This window comes from Erythrolamprus reginae, chromosome 8, assembly GCF_031021105.1.
Source record: "Erythrolamprus reginae isolate rEryReg1 chromosome 8, rEryReg1.hap1, whole genome shotgun sequence".
Taxonomy (NCBI): domain Eukaryota; kingdom Metazoa; phylum Chordata; class Lepidosauria; order Squamata; family Dipsadidae; genus Erythrolamprus; species Erythrolamprus reginae.
Genome location: NC_091957.1, coordinates 24,920,088 through 24,937,380, shown reverse-complemented (window position 1 = coordinate 24,937,380; position 17,293 = coordinate 24,920,088). Strand labels below are relative to the sequence as shown.

At 44.6% G+C, this 17,293-nt stretch overlaps 1 protein-coding gene across 1 annotated transcript in view; it reads right to left on the bottom strand.

Annotated features, from left to right (window-relative positions):
• DISP3 (dispatched RND transporter family member 3) overlaps positions 1–17,293 on the bottom strand; it is a 37,638-nt gene that overhangs the window by 12,672 nt on the left and 7,673 nt on the right. The window contains exons 4-13 of the mRNA XM_070758272.1: positions 16,856–16,990; positions 16,616–16,776; positions 16,186–16,325; positions 14,742–14,887; positions 13,811–13,972; positions 12,677–12,838; positions 8,225–8,350; positions 5,838–5,974; positions 4,698–4,879; positions 2,787–2,917 (exon numbers count right to left, since the gene is read on the bottom strand). Coding sequence (XP_070614373.1) covers positions 2,787–2,917; positions 4,698–4,879; positions 5,838–5,974; positions 8,225–8,350; positions 12,677–12,838; positions 13,811–13,972; positions 14,742–14,887; positions 16,186–16,325; positions 16,616–16,776; positions 16,856–16,990 — 1,482 coding nt within the window. The remainder of the gene's footprint in view (positions 1–2,786; positions 2,918–4,697; positions 4,880–5,837; positions 5,975–8,224; positions 8,351–12,676; positions 12,839–13,810; positions 13,973–14,741; positions 14,888–16,185; positions 16,326–16,615; positions 16,777–16,855; positions 16,991–17,293) is intronic.

Below are 17,293 nucleotides of genomic sequence, written 5' to 3'. Positions count from 1 at the left end.
TTGCCGGTTAAGGTTTTTCTTATTTTGAATATTCCGAGTGGGCTAGCAGGGAGATAGGGAGCGCGTGCAACCGCCCGTGCGCCCCCGACATTGAATATCACCTTTGCCGCCGGCCCCGCCTCTCCTACAACCCCCTTGCTGAGAGCTCTCGGCAAAGGTGAGGCGGGCAGGGCGTGCGCGCGTCACCGCTGAGAAGAACGGAGAGAGAACGAGAGTGAGTGAGAGCAACAGACAGCAAGATAGTGAGAAAGAGAGAGTGAGAGAAAGGGGGGGAGAGAGAGAAAGAGAGGGGGAGAGAGAGAAAGAGAGGAAGAGGGAGAAAGAGAGTGGGAGAGGGGGGAGAGCTAGCAAGAGAGGGAGAGAGAGAGAGAGGGAAACGGGGGAGAGAAAGAGAGAGGGAGAGGGGGGAGATAGCAAGAGAGGGAGAGAGAGAAAGAGAGAGGGAAAGGGGGAGAGAAAGAGAGAGGGAGGGGGGGAGAGATAGCAAGAGGGGGAGAGAGAGAAAGAGAGAGGGAAAGGGGGAGAGAAAGAGAGGGAGGGAGAGAGAGGAGATAAAGGAAGAGGAGAGAGAGAAAGGAAGAGAAAGAAAGAAAGAGGGATAGAAAGAGAGAGAGAGAGAGAGATGCTCAGTGAACCTTTCTTTGAAGTTGCCTTTCTTTCTTTCTTTCTTTCTTTCTTTCTCTCTCTTGCTCTCTTGCTCTTTCATTCTTTTTTCTTTCTCTTTCTTTCTTTTTTTCTCTTGCTTTCTCTCCTTCCTTCCCTCCTTCCATTTCTTTCATTCCCCCTCTCTATTTTTATTTCTCTTTCATTTTCTTTCTCTCTTTCTTGCTTTCTTTCTTGCTCTTTTTCTTTCTCTCTTTTACCTTCCCTTCCTCTATTTCTTCTTTTCTTTCTCCTTCCTACCTTCTTCCCTCCCTCCCTCCCTTCAGTCCTTCCTCTCTTACTCTCCCCTTTCATAAGTTTCCTTGCTTCCTTCCTCTGTTCCTGTTCCTTCCCCCTTTCTTTCTTTCTTCCTTTCTTTCTTTCCTTCCTTCCTTCCTTTCCTCCCTCCATTTCTTGCTTTCCTTTTCCTTCCTCCCTTCTTTCCTCCCTCACTCCCTTCTTTCACTCCTTCCTCTCTTCCTCTCCCCTTTTTGGCTCAAAATATTTTTTTTCTATTTTCCTCCTCTAAAATCAGCAGGTGCGTCTTATAGAGCAAAAAATACGGTAGTTATTTGCTTATCATCAATTAATATTTTATTTTGCTACATACATATACAGTGATCCCTCATTTTTCGCAGGGGCTACATTCCAAGACCACCCGTGAAAAACAAATTTCCGTGAAGTAAAGGAAAGATATTTTTTATGTATTTAACAAGTATTTGGACTTTTAAAACCCACCCTTTGCATTAAACAGTCATTCTATAATGTTTCTCAGCTGGAACTACATGTGATATCCTACCAGTTTCTTTAATAGAGTACAGTAGTTACTATAGAAGAATTTTATGAATTTTTAATGGATTTAAATTTTTTAATGGATTTAATGGATTTAAGCCCCTTTGAAAACCCGTGTAGTAGCGAACCATGAAGTAGTAAGGGATTACTATATTTATTTGTTATATAAAAGACATAATTTGTCAACCATATTGTTGACTACCACTATTAAACGACCTAATATTAACCATTTGTATCTAGTGTTTGGAATTGTGTGTTTGTTTTCTTTAGTTCTGTATATTATATTGTATTTATTTTGGATATTTCTGAGGAAAGTGCGAATTCGTTTTTAGGGGGTTTATGTTCCATCGATTTATGGTGCAGTGTTTCTATATTTTCATTTTATTTAGGTACAAAAGGAAGGAGTGTCTAATTTTACTTTTCTTTTAGATTTTTTAATGTATTTTTTCTGTTTGAGCCATTTGTACCAATTTTCCCATATTTTGTAAAATTCAGATTTATCTCTTTCCTGTAATTCCAAACTCATTTTGGTCATTTCTGCATACTCAAGAACCTTAATTATGAAGCTTAAAGTTGTGGGGGCTGTTTCTGTTTTCCAATTTTGTGCATATAGCAATCTTGCTGCTGTTATAATATGATGATTAAGTATTTCATTTAATTTATTCAATTTCTATGTCATCCAATTCCGTAGGACTCGGGGCGGCTTACAACAATTTTAAAAAAATACAGTGGTACAATAATAAAAAAGAAGTTGAACAACAACAATAAATAAAACCCCATGATTCTAACAAATCCAATTATAAGTTGTTGGGAGATTCACGTTTCGGCCCAGAACCTGGGAATTATCTAAATACAAATAATCTTCGACTTGCAACAGTTAATTTAGTGACTGTTCAAAGTTACAACAACACTGAAAAAGAGGCTTGTTTTGGCCTCCAGGCGGCCTCTGGAGCCTGAGGAAGCCATTTTGGCCCTCCCAGAGGCTCAACAAAAGCCTATAGAGCCCAAATAGCCACCCTGAGTCCTTCGAGATTGGGCAGCATAGAAATTGAATAAACAAACAAACAATCAGATAAGGCAAAAACACACACACACATACACAATTTGTGGTGCAGGAAGCCAATTAGGCCATATCCACCATGGCTACGCCTACCCAGCAATCTTGCTAAAATTTTTGAAGCCCACCCCTGACTAAGGGGGCTGCAGAAAGTCTCGTCCCTCCATCATGAGCTATCACAAGGGAGAAGGCCTGGAGCTTCCTCCCTCAGCTTCCTCTTCCAGTTCACCACAACAACTTCTAATTGTGCATGAATGGGGAGAACAAACTTCCCTTGCTTCGTGGGGCGGCTCACCTCTCTCGCTTGGCACAAACAGGTATCCTTTGTTGGGTCCATCCGGGCTGGAACTGAGGAGGCAGCCCGGAGGTGCCAGGCAGACTCGGCCGTGGTATGGAGGCTTATGTGACTGGGCGAAATACAGCTTCCTGGGGAAGAGCAAGAGCACTTAGACTTACATACCGCTTCACAGCCCTCTCCAAGCAGTTTACAGAATCAGCCTCTTGCCCCCAACAATCTGGGCCCTCATTTGACCCACCTCAGAAGGATGGAAGGCTGTGTCGACCTTGAACTGGTCAGGATCGAACTCCTGGCAGTGAGCAGAATTAGCCTGCAGTACTGCATACTAACCACTGCACCACTACAGAAAGGTGAAGAAGCCCACTGGTGTCACAACCAGCTCAGTACACCCATGCACACAACACACACACACACACACACACACACACACATCAGTTAATTTTCAACTTGCTTTGGAAACGTGGAGGATACCAGGTACTAGAACGTTTCCTTAATAAAGACACTACAGCAGGAATTCTTTCTTCAAAAGGCTTTTACTTCTTCTTAGTATCAAAACTATTAACTCGGAGAGGGGCGGCATAAGAGTCTAATTAAAAAATAATAAAATATAAACTCTGTACTATATTACAGAACACCTAACCAAAGTATTACATTAGACCAGTGTTTTTCAACCAGTGTGCCGTGGCACACTAGTGTGCCGCGAGACATGGTCAGGTGTGCCGTGAAGCTCAGAGAGAAAGAAAGCAAGAGAGAGAGAAAGCAAGAGAGAGAGAAAGCAAGAGAGAGAGAAAGCAAGAGAGAGAGAAAGCAAGAGAGAGAGAAAGAGAACAAGAGAGAAAGAAAGCAAGAGAGAGAAAGAGCGAGAGAGAAAGAGAACAAGAGAGAGAGAAAGCAAGAGAGAGGGAGAAAGAGAACAAGACAGAAAGCAAGAGAGAGAAAGAAAGAAAAAGAGAGAGAAAGAAAGCAAGAGAGAGAGAGAGAACAAGAGAGAAAGAAAGCAAGAGAGAGGGAGAAAGAGAACAAGACAGAAAGCAAGAGAGAGAAAGAAAGAAAAAGAAAGAGAATGAGAGAAAGAAAGCAAGAGAGAGAGAGAACAAGAGAGAAAGAAAGCAAGAGAGAGAGAAAGAGAACAAGAAAGAGAAAGAGAGAGAAAGAGGGAGAGAGAAAGAGAGGGAGGGAAGGAGAGAGAGAGAGAGACATAGAGGGAGGGAGAGAGAAAGTGAACAAAAAAGAGAGGAAGGAAGGAAGAAAAAGAAAGAGGGATGGAGAGAGAGAGAAAGAAAGGAAGGAAGGGAGAGAAAGAGGGAGGGAGAAAGAAATAGAGCGAAGAAGAGGAAGAGAGAGAGAATTTTTTTGTCCAAACTTTTTTTAGCCCCCCCCCCCCCCCGCTCAATGTGCCCCAGGGTTTCGTAAATGTAAAAAATGTGGCGCGGCTCAAAAAAGGTTGAAAATCACTGCATTAGACGACTCTATCACAGACCAACCAACCAAACCACACCAACCACTATCAGACCACACCTATGCAAAGGTGCATTACAATATATGCAAGTATTGACCAATCAGGTTGTAGAACAGATTGCATCATCATGAGTCAGCATTCCTTCTACTTTACAGTAATTACAGTATTTCCACTGTACTCTGAATATTACCTCAGGTTTTAAAACCTGACATCACACACCCACCCATGCGCGTGCACACACACACACACACACACACACAGAGCTATCACCAATCTAGGGTTCTCTAAAATTTGAAGGAAAATGAAAGCTTCCCTCCTAAAATTTAGAACAGTCCCCCAACTGCTCCATTCAATGCTTAATCGCCAAGCATCTTCTGACCACACGGCGGTCCAAAGCTGACCGTCTGAACTTGCGTCAGGACATGTCTACCCTACCCACTGTGTATTACCGTGTGCGTTGTTGCTCTTGGGTGGCCACATAGAAGCTGAAGTCGGATTTCCACCCTCTCTTCGTGTCGCATGATAAGCTGGTCATCATCCACTTCTTGCTGGCCCCTGGCTGGACATGCCCTACTGTGGACATACAAGCGGTCAGCCTCTTGGTGAAGTTACCGTAAGGAACTTTATACACCTAAGCATGGATTAATGAAAACACAACACTTCACTATAGGTCTCTAGAGGCTGGCAGGAGGAGGGGGGGGAACAGGGCATTAAAAGACAACTTAAGGGTGGGGTGCCCCTCTCTGTTTGACTCTGCCAAGTGGCGAGCAAGGAACAGGGAGTTGACCCCTGACCCCTGACTTGTAGCTCAAGGACTAGCTATTTAAATGAGGCATTTGGACTACAGTGGTACCTCTACTTACGAACTTAATTTGTTCCGTGATGAGATTCTTAAGTAGAAAAGTTTGTAAGAAGAAGCAATTTTTCCCATAGGAATCAATGTAAAAGCAAATAATGTGTGCAATTGGGAAAACCACAGGGAGGGTGGAGGCCCTGTTTCCTCCCAGGAGATTCCTAGAGAGGCCCCACAGAGGCTTCTTCCTGCCTTTTCCAGTTACAGTTTCAGAGGCTTGGGTTTGTAAGTGGAAAATGGTTCTTGAGAAGAGGCAAAAAAATCTTATCTAGAAATGTTCGTAGGCGTTCTTAGGTAAAGGTACCACTGTACTTTGGACAATGTCCCACAGCCCACAACCATTGTGGAAGGATGAGCAGCCCAACAACAATCTAGTCCAATGCCGAGGTTGTGGTCCACTCCCGGGCCATGGTCTATTTCCAGTGCAGCTGTGTATACATGAACAGCTTAACAGGCCCGCTGCTTGCATAAGTTGAACTGCGCATGTTTGGGCGCGACAGCCCACTGCTCACACAGGCCAGTTCCCCCCTCCCACCCCACCTCCGTGCTGTCGAGCCACAAAGGTTGGGGACCCCTGATCTAGACTCAATGGTGTTCTAGGCAATGCCACCTACGCAAAAGTTGAATGGTGCACTACCGAAGGGGGCTAAGTTGCCCAGTTTCCCCTCTGTACTGATTTATGGTCCTCCCTGACAAAGGAGTCACTTCTTTGTCACCTTCACCTGTCGGTGCTTACCTGGAAGGATGGCACTTCTCCGTCTTTTGCGGGCACTGTCTGCCATGGTGCCGACATGGTGGCATTGAGAGAAAACCTGTAGATCACTGGCCGGCTGCTGCCCCTGGATTTGAAGATGTAGACTGTTCCCTGGGGATCTGGAGGAGATAGAACAGTCATCAGATTGCCTGTTGTGGCCTGTCAGCCATTGCCCCCCCAGTTGCTGAATCAGAGGAGGAGGTGTGGGAGTAGGGGTCAGCATCAAGCCAACCGAAAGCTCCAAGGGGGAAGGAGGAATGGAGCTAGCAGGGAGAGACAGAGGTGGAGCCTGGGCCATCTTTCAGTCTCCAGATTTGGCGGTGGCTGTGGGGAAATGAAGGAACAGCTGGGTCCTATGCCTGTCACACAGATGCGCAGAAGGCAGAGGAGAGGAGAGCAGTGGAAATCTATGGGCCGATCCTTGGGATTGAAAAACCAGCACTGCTATTAAGGCCCCACCCTAGCTCTGGGGATAAGAGTCAGGGGGTGGAGATGAATAGATGTTGCAGACAATTATTCATCTCCCTGTCGGACACACTTATCAGCCTGCTGTGTGTGAGACTTTTTGCCGTATCTGCAGGCACGCGAGCAGTTGCCCTAGCTCAGCTCCAGCGCACATGCACTGTCTGGCCAAATTTTCAGCTGCCCTGCTCATGCCACCCCTCTCTTCCCAGAAGCATTTACACGGCCTGTTTGGGAAGGGTCTTTTTGGCCCCGGGGGGGGGGTGCTCCAGAGGGCAGGGGAGGCCGTTTTCACCTTCCCCAAGCTCCAAGAAAGCCTCTGAAGCCTGGGGAGGGTGAAAAATGAGCCTATCGTGTCCACCGGAAGTGGGGAAATGGGCCCACTTCCTGCTTCTGGAGGCTTCAGAGAGGCCTGCTAGGCCCAAAATGGATGTTGGGGGGAGGATCATGCACACATGCGTAGGGGTGTGCCCGGGGGGCAGAGCAGCATGTGAGGTGGTCCCACAGAGTCGATGTTCTCCAGGTCCCATCAACTAGACCACTGTTTCCCAACCTTGGCAACTTGAAGATGCTGGCTGGAGAATTCTGGGAGTTGAAGTCCAGATACTTTCAAGTTGCCAAGGTTGGGAAACACTGAACTAGACAATGTTGTTTGGCGGGACCTAGGGGAAGAGCCTTCTCTGTAGGGGTCCCGGCCTTCTGGAATCAGCTTCCCTCAGAGATTCGAACTGCCCCCACCTGTTGTGGTTAGCTCTGGCCCAGCTCCTGCCCCAAGGAATGTGGAGGTGGAAGTGGGGGAAACATCCACATGCTACAGGCCTGTTTTGCTCCTGACAGAGTCTGCCAGCGAAGTATCCTCTGACGAAGGAAGTGTGGATGTGATGGAAGAGGGGGGCTTGGCAGACAGCCCAGGAGGAGATTAATCTTCCTTATCTTCCTTGGATTCAGAGGAGGAATGTATGACTGACCCACGCATGCATAGAATTATGCATAGGAGAGAACAACTTAAGAAGTATTACAGGAGATGAGAGAGGCCACCTGTGTTTGGGTGGGGCTCCAGTAATTAGAGCTGCTGATAAAAGAGCAATGTGCCAGTTTGGCCATTGTGGAGGATTATCTGATCATAGTTTCATCAAGACCGTGGATTGTTGTTTCCTGTTTGTATTCAAGACTGCGTGTGGAATTTCTGGACTCTGGATTATACTTCATTGTGAGTGTTTATCACTGTTTGGAGAACATTAGTGGACTCAATTTCCCAGTTACTGGGTTAGAAATTGGTTTGCATTTAAACTGTGCATTTTTTGTACAAGAAATCCCTTTGAAGTGTAAAAGGGAGTTTTTTCCCCTCTTCTTTTGATAAAGAACATTTCTTTTGCATTCAATTGTATGTATGTGTCTGCTTGGACTAATTACCTGTAATTACGGGTGGTTGGCACACGCCGGCAGAACACCCACCCTCTTCGCCTTCCATAAAATGTAAAGACCTATTTATGCCACCAAGCTTGGGGACATTAGACCCTAGGCCCCTGGCTTGCGAATGTAGTATGTTTTGATGTGGGTATGGTAATGGATGATTTTAACTCTATTAGTGTTTTTTAAAGTTTTAGTTATATTAATTGGATTTTTTAGTTATGTATACTGTATATTGTTTTTAGACAGGTTGTGAACTGCCCCGAGTCCTCAGAGAGGGGCGGCATACAAATCCAATCAATCAATTAATCAATCAATCAATCAATCAAATGTGCAGATTCACAGGGGGCAGAGCATATGGGAGGGCATGCACACATTGTGTATGCACGCACGCTTTTGGCACTCGAGGAAAAAAAGGCTCGCCATCACTGCCTAGCAGGGTAGCCAGCCCTGGAGAGAAGCCCATAAAAAGATCCAGAGAGAAGGACCAAGCTCACCTTGCAGGCCTCTGTCGTCTAGGGGGCTCCCTCGGCTGCTTCCTGGTGGCCCGGATCCCCTCTTCTTCTTCTCCAGAGAGGTGCGGATGTTATTCTGCAGATTACGGGGTTTTTCCTGAAACAAGCCTGTCGCACAAGGTTAGTCAGGGACAAAAGAGCATCTCCCGTCACGGCTCTGCCTGCTCTGCTGCTCCTGGTGCGCTGCGCACTCAACTTTGCGTCTCTGGCATGCATGGGCATGTGTCCGAGCGAGATTTTGATTCTGCGCATGCGCGGGCAGCAAAATCTCGTGAGGGGATGGATTTCGGCCACTTTTTTTGCTTCTGCACATGCAGAAATCTCACAACAGAACAACTAGATTCAAGGACAGTTTTTCCCCCGAACATCATCACTCTGCTAAACAAATACAGTGGAACCCCGACATAAGAGCTGCTCTACTTAAGAGCAACTCGAGATAAGAGCTGGGAGGGGAGAGATATTTTTGTTCTACTTACAAGCCCAAATTCGAGATACAAGCGCCAAGGAGCTGTCTCCTGAAGCCAAACGCTAACTTCCGTGTTCGGCTTCAGGAGACAGCCGCGAAGCGGCGCGCGTGTTTTAAAAGGTTGCAGCCGGCCTGGGGGGCTCGGGGGGGTGCTTGCAGCTTTCTTTCTTGCTCTTTTTCTTTCTCTCTTTTACCTTCCCTTCCTCTATTTCTTCTTTTCTTTCTCCTTCCCACCTTCTTCCCTCCCTCCCTCCCTTCACTCATTCCTCTCTTACTCTCCCCTTTCATAAGTTTCCTTGCTTCCTTCCTCTGTTCCTGTCCCTTCCCCCTTTCTTTCTTTCTTTCTTTCTTTCTTGCTCTTTTTCTTTCTCTCTTTTACCTTCCCTTCCTCTATTTCTTCTTTTCTTTCTCCTTCCCACCTTCTTCCCTCCCTCCCTCCACTCATTCCTCTCTTACTCTCCCCTTTCATAAGTTTCCTTGCTTCCTTCCTCTGTTCCTGTCCCTTCCCTCTTTCCTTCTTTCCTTCCCACCCTCCGTCCATTCATTCACCCATTCCTCTCTTGATCGCTTAAAGCCGGTCCCTGGTGCAAAAAGGGTTGGGGACCTCTGTCCTACAGGATTGGGTGGCAGAGAAGTTGAACATATGTAAATTTAAAAGTTTAAGAAAGTTTACAAGTTAAGTGAAAGAAACTTCATTATTCATTTATATGTACATGTACATTTCTTCATTAAAAACATGTCTTTCTGCATAATTTAGACTAACTTTGTGAGTTTTTTGAGGGCTGGAACCAATTAAAATTATTTACATTAATTCCTATGGGGAAAAGTCGTTCGAGATAAGAGCTGCTCGACTTAAGAGCCCAGGTCCGGAACGAATTAAACTCGTATCTCGAGGTACCACTGTAATTCTCTCAGCGCTGTCAAAGTATTCACTAAATCTGCACTACTATTGATCTTCTCACTGTTCCCGTCACCCATCTCTTCCCACTAACGACTGCACGACTGTGATTTTGTGGTTTGTATTCTTACGATTTATATTGAGTGGTTCCTTATTTAATATAGCAATAGCATTAGCAATAGCATTTAGACTTATATACCACTTCGCAGTGCCTTTACAGCCCTGTCTAAGAGGTTTACAAAATCAGCATGTTGCCCCCAACAATCTGGGTCCTCATTTTATCCACCTCCGAAGAATGGACGGCTGAGCCAACTTTGAGCCAGTGGTGAGATTTGAATAGCTGAACTACAGCTAACAGTTGCCTGAAGTAGCCTACAGTGTTGCACTCTAACCACTATGCCACCCCGTCTCTTATAAGCCAATACTCTATGACTATCATTATCTTTTTTCCCTATTTTTTTAATTTTTATTTTAATAATGAAAAACAAAACAAAACAGAAATAAACATACAAACATATTTACAAACATAAAAGGTGCACAAGGTCCAGCAACTTAATGTTACAATTCTGTTTCAACAATTCTTTCTTTATTTTATTTATTTTATTTATTTATTTTATTTATTTATTTGACTTCTATGCCACCCAATCCTGAAGGACTCCATCTTTTTCTTTTTTCTATCTAACTATATAGTTTCCCCCAAACTCTGTAATAGACTTTGTTTATTCTGTAATTGATATGTTAATGAATTACACAATGTAGCATTTTCCTAATCACCATTTCTTCATTTGGTATATTTTCCTTTTTCCAGGTTTGTGCAAACACCAACCTTGCTGAAGTTAATATATGTGTTATCAAATAGTAATCTTCCTTTCTATATTGTCCTCTAATTATTCCCAAAAGATACATTTCAGGTTTCGTTTCCAATTCATAATTTAACCTTTCTTTCAACCAATTTTGAATCCTAGACCAAAATTTTGTTGCTTCTGGACATAACCACCAAATATGATAATGTGTACCTATGGCAGATTTACACTTCCAGCATTTAATACTTATGTTTGGATTAATTTTGGCTAAATGTGCCGGAGCGTAATGCCACCGATAAAACATCTTATGTAAATTTTCTTTGTATGATATTGACAATGTCATCTTATAATTAATTTTCCATAATCTTTCCCAATCATCTAGCTGAATAGAATAACCAAAATTTTTCATCCATGGTATCATGTTATATTTACTTTCTCTGTATTTTCATAAATAATTGTACATTTTGGTAATAAATTTTGCATCTGGTCCGATTAAAATTTTATCTGTGCCGCTGGGTTTTTTACATATTCCAAATTCAATTAAGTCTTTTTTATATCTACTTTGTACCTAGAAATAAGATAACCAATCTAACTCCAGGCCTTCACTTTTGAGTTTTTCTTTGGATTTTAAGAGTCCCTTGGAATCTAAGAGTTCTTCATATGTTTTGATTTGATTTTTGTCAATTATATTAAGGTGTATTTGAGCTTCCAACGTAGATAACCATCTAGGCACTTCTCTATAATGTTTTTTCCTTATTTTTCTCCAATGTTCAAATAAAATATTCCATATCTGCTGTTTAAATTGTGATTCATGATGAATGTATTTGCGATGACTCTGATCATGATTTATCCCTTGTTACTTGTATGTACACTGAGAGCATATGCACCAAAGACAAATTCCTTGTGTGTCCAATCACACTTGGCCAATAAAAAAATCTTTTCTATTCTAGCTTAGGCTTAGTATTTCTCTTCTAAGTCCAGAATGTAGTTATTGCAATAAATTGAACAGAGACAGCTAGCCTGCCTGCCTGCTTGGTAAGATGATGAAATTCTTTTGTTCCTCTGATACAGATAAAGACTAATTAGATCTGGGAACACAATTTGCCCTCCGATTATTGAATCACGCCTGACCCTTCTGGCCTGAAATTTTTAATGTGATCAGCAGCTGTTCTCCTGGGTTTCCAATAGTAATTGATCCACTCCTATTTAGTTAGGAGTGGGATCAAACCTGAAATCTTCTCCATGCTTTGTGAGCACAGGATATACGAGCCTAGACTCTCTCGTGTTCAGAAGGTGAATCTTTTTATACTAATCCAGCTATCCGGGGAAATGTAGCTGTCCAGGGTCCTGACCGGCAGAGATGAGCTGAATGTGGCCCTTCTAAACCAGGACTGTCTTAACCTTTGGCGACTTTTAAGACTTGTGGACTTCAAAAATATAAATAAAAGAATAATTAATAATTGGATAAAGAGTAAATGAGAAAAAAGGCAAAAAGGGAATAGCAAGTCAGATAGCACATTGGTGAAGGAAAAGAGGAAAAGTGAGGGGGAATAAAAGTGTTAGACCGACCGACCAACCGACCGACCGACAGACAGACAGACAGACAGACAGACAGACAGACAGGAAGGAAGGAAGGAAGAGAAGAGGAGAAGAGAGGATAGGAAAGAGAGGGGAAAGAAGAAAGGGAAAAGGAGAGGTAGAATGCGAGAGGAAATTAGAGTAGGGGAGACAGTTGGAAAAGAAAGAAGAGAGAAGAAGTGGGGGAGGGAAGAAGGAAAGAAGAAGGTGGAAAATGAGAGAAGAAGGGAGGGAAGGGGAGAGGGGAGAAAAGAGGAAGAGCTGTTGTGGAATAAAAAGGGAATATGGAATGGTATATGTTTCAATTGTAGGATGACAAATCAGTATGAATGCTAAAAGGTAAGGTAAATGATTACGAATGGTTAAGAGATGGTATATTTCTGTAGGTGTTTGAGAAATAAATATGAAATAAAAAAACTTATTTTTAAAAAAATACTTGTGGATTTCAACTGGGCGTTGAAGTCCACGAGTCTCAAAGTTGACAGGATTGGACTCCCCTGTTTCTAAGAGGAGAGATGATTTCCCTTGGATGAGAAGATTCCTCCTGCCTTCCAACACGCCCAGAAATCAGGTGGAAACATCTTGAAGAACAAAACAATGGATCAACCTCAACGCAAAAATGGAGGCCATTGACACTCTCACCCCATGTCCTTGCCACCTTGGGGACTCATGGGCTCCGTCGAACTCACCTGAGCAGGTGACACAAGAGATGCCCTCGGCACTCAAGTTGTACTTGAGGTCCATCAACACCTGGATGTTGGTGTCGGGCCTGAAGAGGAGAGGGGCGCGGCTAGCCGGACGAAGGCGGCTGGCGAAGAAGATGGAAAGGATGAGGACTAAGACAAAGAGCCCTGGAACGAGAAATATGGGGCAGACAGAGACCTTCTGTCAGACGGTACTCAGGCCACTCTTGTGGTAGGCCTCCCAAAGCTTGTTTTTAAATCAAGGTGAGTGATGGCGAACCTTTTTTCGCTCAGGTGCCAAAAGGGCGCATGCGTGTGTGATAGCGTGTTCACATGTGCCAACACCCATAATGCAATGCCCTCCCCCCATTCATGCATCCACAAAAAACCCCTGCGCTGTCCCTCCGCGCATGTGTGCAGGCCTCACTGAAGCCACTGAACTTCTGGTAGGCCTTTTGGGTCATTTTTCGCCTTCCCCAGGCTTCAGGAGGCCATTTTCGCCTTCAGGCCTTTCTGAAGCCTGGGGAGCAGTGGTGGGCTCCTATGGGTACAGTCAGGTACACAATACCAGTAGCAAAATTTTGATTTTTTTTCTTTTTTCCCCCCTTCTGGGCTTTGGGTATGTTTTTCCTATCACAATAAATGAGGCTGAATGTGTATAATTTTAGAAGTGTCTGCGTGTGTCTCTGTGTGTGTACATATACTTCATATAATAGATAATCAGAGGTGGGCTACTGCCCGAATGGGGGGAACGCAGTGGGGTAGTGAAAATGGAGCTCCACCCAGAACACCCAATTTGCACTGAAAGATGTTGAAACAAAATGCTCACAGTGTGATAGTAAAAATTTTGGTAGCCCTTCACTGCTGGGGAGGGTGAAAAATGGCACAATGAGCCTACCAGAAGTTTGTTTCCGAACTTGGGCTCACTTTCTGCCATCCACAGGCTCTGGGGACTTTCTTGAAGCCTGAGGAAGGCAAAAATGGCTTCTCCCCCAGCCCTCCGGAAAGCCCAACAGACACATTCGTGCTGGAGCTGACTTAAAGCATTGTCTTGCGTGCCCTCACATATGGCTCAGTGTGCCACCTGCGGCACATGTGCCATAAGTTCGCCATTACGGGCCTAGGTGCACGGCAACTTACCAACAATCGCCCATTTGTTTTTGACTGCCGACCAGAGGGCCCAGCACTGGAGGAGCTTTTGCAGACGAGTGATCAGATGTCCCGGGCTGTCATTGTTGGTGGCAAGGTGATGGTTTTCAGGCAACACAGATACCAAGGGGACATCCCCCATGTCTAGAGCAACTGGCCAGGAAAGAGAAGGGAAGGTGTGTTGAAGGACAGGATACAAACACCAGCCACAAACCAGACCGAAGCCCTCTAGATACCGAACTAAGCAAAGTAGTGCAATAATTTTTTTTAAAAAATCACTAATATTTATTCCAAAGGAATAAATGGATATGGGTTCATCAGTGCCAACATGATTGAAACATTTGAATATGTTAAAGGGTTAAATCAGGTTCAGGAGGGAAGTGTTTTTAATAGAAAAGTGAACACAAGAACAAGGGGGCACAATCTGAGGTTAGTTGGGGGAAAGATTAGAAGTAACGTGAGAAAATATTATTTTACTGAACGAGTAGTAGATGCTTGGAACAAACTTCCCCCAGACGGGGTTGGTAAATCCACAGTCACTGAATTTAAACAGGCCTGGGATAAACAGAGATCCATCCTAAGATAAAATACAGGAAATAGCATAAGGGCAGACTAGATGGACCATGAGGTCTTTTTCTGCCGTCAATCTTCTATGTTTCTATGTTTCTATTAAGGAGAAATTTCCTTAACACTGAGGACAATCAAACTGTTCTGTCCCAGTGCCGAGTCCCCCAAGAATCAGATGCACACCACTGGAATAACTAAGGAAAGTTTTACTATGTACAAAAGTCTTATGCAGTTTGAGTCTTTTTGTAAAGAAGCTAAATGCTAGCAAGGTTTCACCATTCTGATTATAAAATCGTAGCAGCTGGCCAGAGGTGTGTGAGCAGCTGGGTTTGCAACCTACCTATCCATGACTTACCTGGCTCCTCCTCCACATTCAGCAGGGGGATGTCATCATCCAGGTAAGGTAGAGCGCCCAGGCCTGACCTGCCGGCCACTGCCAAGGAGACGAAGAGGCCATCCGAACTCTGCAAAGCGCTTTCCTTGGTGCATTTTTTACTGCACCTGCAAACCAGGGAGGAAGCAATGCCAATGTCAAGGTTCCAGGTAACATCCGAACTAAATCAAAATCTGAATCAAAATACAGTGGTACCTCTGCTTATGAACTTAATTCGTTCCGTGACCAGGTTCTTAAGTAGAAAGGCTTGTAAGAAGAAGCAATTTTTCCCATAGGAATCAATGTAAAAGCAAATAATGCATGCGATTGAGGAAACCACAGTGAGGGTGGAGACCCTGTTTCACCCCAAAAGATTCCTAGAGAGGCCCCATGGAGGCTTCTTCCCGCCTTTTCCGGCCGTGTTTCCTCCCAGGAGATTCCTAGAGAGGCCCCACGGAGGCTTGTCCCCACCTTTTCCAGCCCTGTTTCCTCCCAGGAGAGTCCTAGAGAGGCCCCATGGAGGCTTCTCCCTGCCTTTTTCAGTTACATTTTCGGAGGCTCGGGTTTGTAAGTGGAAAATGGTTCTTGAGTAAAGGCAAAAAAATCTTGAACACCCAGTTCTTATCTAGAAAAGTTTGTAAGTAGAGGCATTCTTAGGTAGAGGTACCACTGTACTCCTCAAAGTTCCAATTTATTTCCGGAGCCATCCTGACACCTACACAGGGAAACCTGGATCTGAGTTTCCCACTTAGTTGAAAGTTCACATCCCTTGTCCCCCACCCACAAACTTGTCACGTTGCCCATACAGATTTTGTCAGTGTGGCAACTCCTTCTTCCGCTTCCTCCCAGGCGGGTGGGCATAGGATTGCCTTGAACCCCTCGAAAGAATGCTTTGTGTCTGCATCTCTTCCCTCATGAAAATCACCTCTCCCAAGTTCCCATAAACACCAGGCCTTCTATAGATAGTGTGGCAAGCCGTGAAATTATCACCAACTTCTGCACCGGCTTGACAGGCAGCCTCCCCTCAAGAAAAAAACATATCTTACAGTGGAGAGCAGGAATAGGTATAAACATAAACATAAGCAAAGTAAATACAGATAAATGAGGACAGTAAGAGAGGGATGGTGGGCACGCTGGTTTGCTTATGCCTGCCCCTTAGAGACCTCTTAGGAATGGGGCAAGGTTGACTGTAGACAGGCTAAGGTTAAAGTTTTGGGGGTTTGGGGAAGAAATCAAAGAGAGTCCAGTAGGGCATTCCCGGCATTGACCACTCTGTTGCTTAAAGTTGTATTTTCTGCACTTGAGTTTGCAACGGTTTACATTATGTTTGTATCTATTGTGTATTTTAAAAATTTATTATTATGACAATATTAACGTTACAACATTGTGTGTTTCCAAATTTTAAAATAGATTTGATTGAGCTCACCTGGCCTGACAGGTGTTTTCCAGCGAGGACCAGTAGAGAGACCAAATCCCCAGGGCAGCTGGCATGGTGAAAAGGACACCAACCCAACAACAGGAGACAATCAAGGACATGAAGAGACCAAAGTCATGGACAGCTGGGATCTAGGAAAGAGACAGGTGAGAAGGGAAGAGACAGGTAGCCATCATCTGGAGGTTCAAGAATCTCAAAAAAACCCAACCTGGTGTTATTGTTTTGGTTTTTTAAATCAGCATGGAAACCCTTATGGATTTGAAAGCCCACACATCTTAAAGCCACCAAGTTTGGGAACACACTGCATTAAGAAAAAGGAGTTGAAGTCCACAAGTCTTAAAGTTGCCGAGGTTGGAGACCCCCTGCTTTCGAAAACAAAGCTGGTTTAAGGCATGATATGGGCGGGAGAAGCTTAGCTCACCTGGGAAAAAATGTTAGCGGCGTATGCCGCAGCTGTGGTTAAGGAGGTGAAAAAGGTGGCTTTGCCAGCCGTCTGGATGGTGTAGACCATCCTGAGGTTGAGATCTTTCAGGTGCGTTGCTTGCCGATAGGTGTTGATAAAGACGAAGACATCATCCACCCCTGAGAAATGGAGACGGTTAGGAGGCAAAGTTTCGGAGGGAGGGAGAACGGCCCCTGACCAGGTTGGATCATCTCTTACCGATGCCAACAATGACAAAGGCCGCCACGCCGTTCAGGATTCCCAGGTACTGGATTCCGAAGACAATGTGGTAGAGAAAGAGGGCCACCAGGCAGCTGATTCCGATGCTGGCAATGCCAAAAAATGACAGGAAGACTATGGAGGAGGAGAGAAGAGAGCAGATGAACAGAGTTGGAAGGGACCTTGGAGGTCATCTAGTCCAACCCTCCCACCCGCCCAAGAAGGAGTCCCTACACTATTTCTGACATATGGCAGTCCAGTCTCTTCTTGAAAGCCTCCAGGGATGAAGCTCCCAAAACTTCCGAAGGCAACTTCTATCCCATGGGTTGATTGTTCTCACTGTCAGAAAATTCCTCCCTATTTCCAGGTTGAGTCTCTCTTTAATCAGTTTCCATCCTTCACTCCTTGTCTGGCATTTGGGGGCTTTGGAAAATAGCT